Source organism: Pterocles gutturalis, unplaced genomic scaffold (genome assembly GCF_000699245.1).
Source record: "Pterocles gutturalis isolate BGI_N339 unplaced genomic scaffold, ASM69924v1 scaffold24211, whole genome shotgun sequence".
In the NCBI taxonomy this organism is placed as follows: domain Eukaryota; kingdom Metazoa; phylum Chordata; class Aves; order Pterocliformes; family Pteroclidae; genus Pterocles; species Pterocles gutturalis.
Window position 1 is genome coordinate 11,875 of NW_010101049.1, and position 3,764 is coordinate 15,638.

Consider the following 3,764-nt stretch of genomic DNA (forward strand, 5'->3'; position numbering starts at 1 on the left):
AACAAGCTGACTGGTCAATCCGCAGCATCGGGCAGCCATGGTGGATAGCTCGGGTTTTGGTTATTTTCATTTTGTGGGGTTTTGTTTATACTTTGGAGAGAAATAAAACCATAGATGGTTAAAGACATGTTTTACGTTACACCATTTTACAACAACATGGACCTTCTTGACTGGACTTATATTTATGTTGTATTAAGTTGCTAATCTATATATTGGTTATAACAGCATCTAGCAAAAAAAAACAGCACAAAAAAATCCAGGCCCCGTGTTGGACTGAGGTTCGCTTCTCAAGGAGGAGAGATTTTGTTGTCTATGGCAATTTCCTTGTACAGCTTGTATCTTTTTTATTTTGGTTTGTTTTATTTTGGTTTTTTTTCTGTTCGCAGTAACTTTTGTAACATATTTTTTTGGTTTGCAAGACCCCCATCCAAGTACATTCCTGTATAAAGTATTTTGCACTATTTAAAAAAGAGAAAAAGAAAAGAAACAAACTCATATTGATGAAGTCAGGTTGTGCAATATAATGGATAGTCGCAATGTTCATCATTGTACCTGTAATGTAACTAATTTTAAATGTACTATTTTAAATATGTAAAATAAATTTTCACCATGAGCATGTTTTAATGAGGTAAAAGAACTAGTTTGACCCTTTTTTTGTTTTGGTTTGGTTTGGTTTTTTTTGTTTATAACATTTTGTTGCTTATTTAACAAATGTGTGGATATATATTTTTCTTTTCTGATTTTTAGAAATTTGTCAGTCTGAAATGACTAATGCAAGAAAGTGGTTTTTTGGTATTAAATACAGAAGGTACAACCCTCTTTTCAGTAATACCTGTTGATTTCTTTTAACATCTAAAATGCGTAGATGGTAATGCATGATGTATGCTACAGACGGTGTTACTTTACACAAGTACCTCAAGGCGCAGAATTGAACACAAGGACAAATTTTGTGACAGATTCACTAGAAATAATAATTTGATCTCTGCTGCAGTTTCAGTTAAGAGAAATTATGACTTGACCTGTCAGCCAGTAATGAATGCTACTATGAATTGCATGTTAAGCCAAAGGAATTGCTTAGCACGTCTCTTGCACATCTGCCACGGCCGTTCCCAGGTTCCTCTCTAACCACGATATGCAACCACGTGCCCTTACATTCGTCCACAGCACCAGGCTCCTAGTGAATACTCTGATTTCATGGTCGCTTGACAGTCAAATTCTGCGTCAGATTACATAGTCGTATGAATTGTGGCCAGGAAGAAGTAACAAAATTGAAAGACACATGCATTGCACTTCTTTCTCACTGCAGTGAGATTTAAAGTCTTAGATCACACTTTCAGACTCAAACAGCTGAAACAACCCTGAAACCAAAAAGATGCTTAAATAATAGAAGTCCAATGGGTAAAAAACAACCTGGAGCAAGTGTTATCTTCTGCCCTGTCTAGTCTGCCAGATCATATTGACTAATTAGTATACGTAATAAAACTGTTTCTTCTGTTGGCAAATACCCTACACAAAGTATGTGGTAGATCCAGTAGCGTTGGCACCACTGAGAGGTCAGGGTCAGGGTGTCCATCAGCCACATCCTTGACTCTTACCATATCTTAAAGGAAAACGGAACAGTCCTGAAGTGCTGGATAACTTCCCCTGCTCTGCATATCTAATTTGGACCTCCTCCAGAAATGCCCAAATACCAGACAGCGCTTACTGTCTGCCTGAGACGTGCAGAGCTCTCTGGTGCTCCTTGTGCTCAAACATGACTGCCCATGCCAGCTGTTTGCAGTGGAGACACTAATCCTGGTTGCAAAAACAGTCTGTGTGACCCAGTTCAGCCTTGTGTCAGTGGCAGCCAGCTGTTGGGAGGCCGTTAGTTTACTTTTTTTTTTTTTTTAATTGGAGCTATTGTATAGCTCCCATCAGGAGCTGAAGCATAACCAAAAAAACGCTTAGGAACCAGACGCAGTGTTTGTGGGGGAGCGTCGGCTGTGTGGGGCATCCTTCGAGTCCTACCTTGCTAACATACTGCGTTTTATTGGCATCGCAGGTGGTCGTTGGATTACAGGCAACTTGCTTTGTAAAATGTATCAAGGTACTGTAGACATGACATGTGCCAAACATTGGGCTTGAACATGCAAATCAAATTTGCATGACTTAAAGGTGGGCAGATGCTTCGAACCTGGATCCCAGCTCATCACACTGCTGTTTTGAGAGCTTTCTGCTTTGGACAACATACCCCTTCCCAAATAACCCCCTGACCCCAACCTGTTCACTATTTAAATCAAATGAAACCCATATTAAGAATTGTTTTGATTTTATCTTGATTTTTTATGTCTGCTTTGATATGCAATTTCTGTTGTCAACACAGCATTGCCCTTACAAAGGGTGACGTGGTCTATTTTTTTTTTTTTTCCAAGAGTAAGGTCATAAGAGCAGTAATGAGGGGTGAAAAATGTACTGGAAATCATGCCTGTTGCGATGCTAGCCAAAAACCATGGACTGACTGATGTCCTGTCTAACCGGATTGTCAAAAACAAATGGGCAATTCTTGGTCTTGACAGGCACAGTAGAGCTTGTCATTCTAGGAAATGACTTATCTCTTGGAAAGTTAATGATGTAGCTCCTATTTGTTGAGCTGTTCATGTTCTGAGCAACATGTAGGGAGCAACACCTTGAATTTCTTAGTTTCTTTTTTTTTTTTTTACTCTGGTGAGTAATCTATTAAGATAATTCACATGTATTTACATTTGTTTCACTGCTTTTAACCAACAAGACTGAGGACCAAATTGGTCTTTTAACTGTAGTAAAAATAAAATAAATTTCTATTTGTGCAAGCCAAAGTCCCAGATGACCAAGTTCTAGTTGCCTGCTTCCATCATGGACTTTTTTTTTTCCTGCTCCATGCATTTAAACAGCAAGTGTGGCACAACATCTGCTTTGCAGAACAGTTTGGTTTGGTTTTTAACTTCAACTCTCATTGCTCAGATTGGGATAGGCATATTGGCAGTGGCTTTCACCTTCCAGGGAATTGCAGTAGTAGCAAATGTGGATGCTGGCTCCCCTCTCCAAATCCTTCCTTCCTGCTATGATTTGCTGTTTGATTGCTGCGTTTTTTGGTACAACAGGAAGTCATGTTCATGGCATACCCTGCGCATGAGAAAGCGGGCGGAAAAGGAGAGCAGTGGCAAAAATGAAGCCAATGGGCCACGTAAATCCAAGGATATTCTGGGGAACAAAGTCTCTGTTAAAGTGAGTAAGGCCATCTGAAAGCTGTGTGCTGCTCTCCTGCTTCCCATCCTTTTCACCCCCTATAGCATCCTCTCCTGAGAGAGGGAGGGGGCGGCGATTTTGGGTTTGTTTTTTGTTTTTTTTTGGGTTTGGGGTTTTTTTTCCACTTTAGTTATCTTTTTTTTTTCTTTTTTTGTAGTATCCATTTTAGCAGGATTTTTGCATGCAAGATAAAATGCAGCCTTTGTTTTTCGTTTTCTTTTTCCTGGCATCCCACATGCAAGTAAGTAATCTTCATTAAAAAAACAACTACATATATGGTTAAATAACTGTTTTTAAAATTAGGGATTTACTGACCACTGACCTAGCCCGATCTGCAGCTCCATCAGAGCAGCTGCAGCAGTGAGGAAGCCACTGGGTGAACCACTGGCCTTACTGAAGGTGATGAGCTTTCATTAGGCCAGTGTTTCATCACATCTTAAGATAAGGAGTTCTCAACCTTGAGATGCCTAAGGTTTTTGGTCTGGGGAGATGGTCTCAAT

The 3,764-nt window shown here is 39.7% G+C and overlaps 1 protein-coding gene across 1 annotated transcript in view; it reads left to right on the forward strand.

Moving 5' to 3' along the window:
* LOC104468035 (kalirin-like) overlaps nt 1-3,764 on the forward strand; it is a gene marked incomplete at its 5' end in the record, with an annotated part of 38,920 nt that overhangs the window by 11,127 nt on the left and 24,029 nt on the right. Inside the window, one exon of the mRNA XM_010082039.1 lies at nt 3,120-3,243. Within this exon, the coding sequence (XP_010080341.1) occupies nt 3,120-3,243 (124 nt within the window). The remainder of the gene's footprint in view (nt 1-3,119; nt 3,244-3,764) is intronic.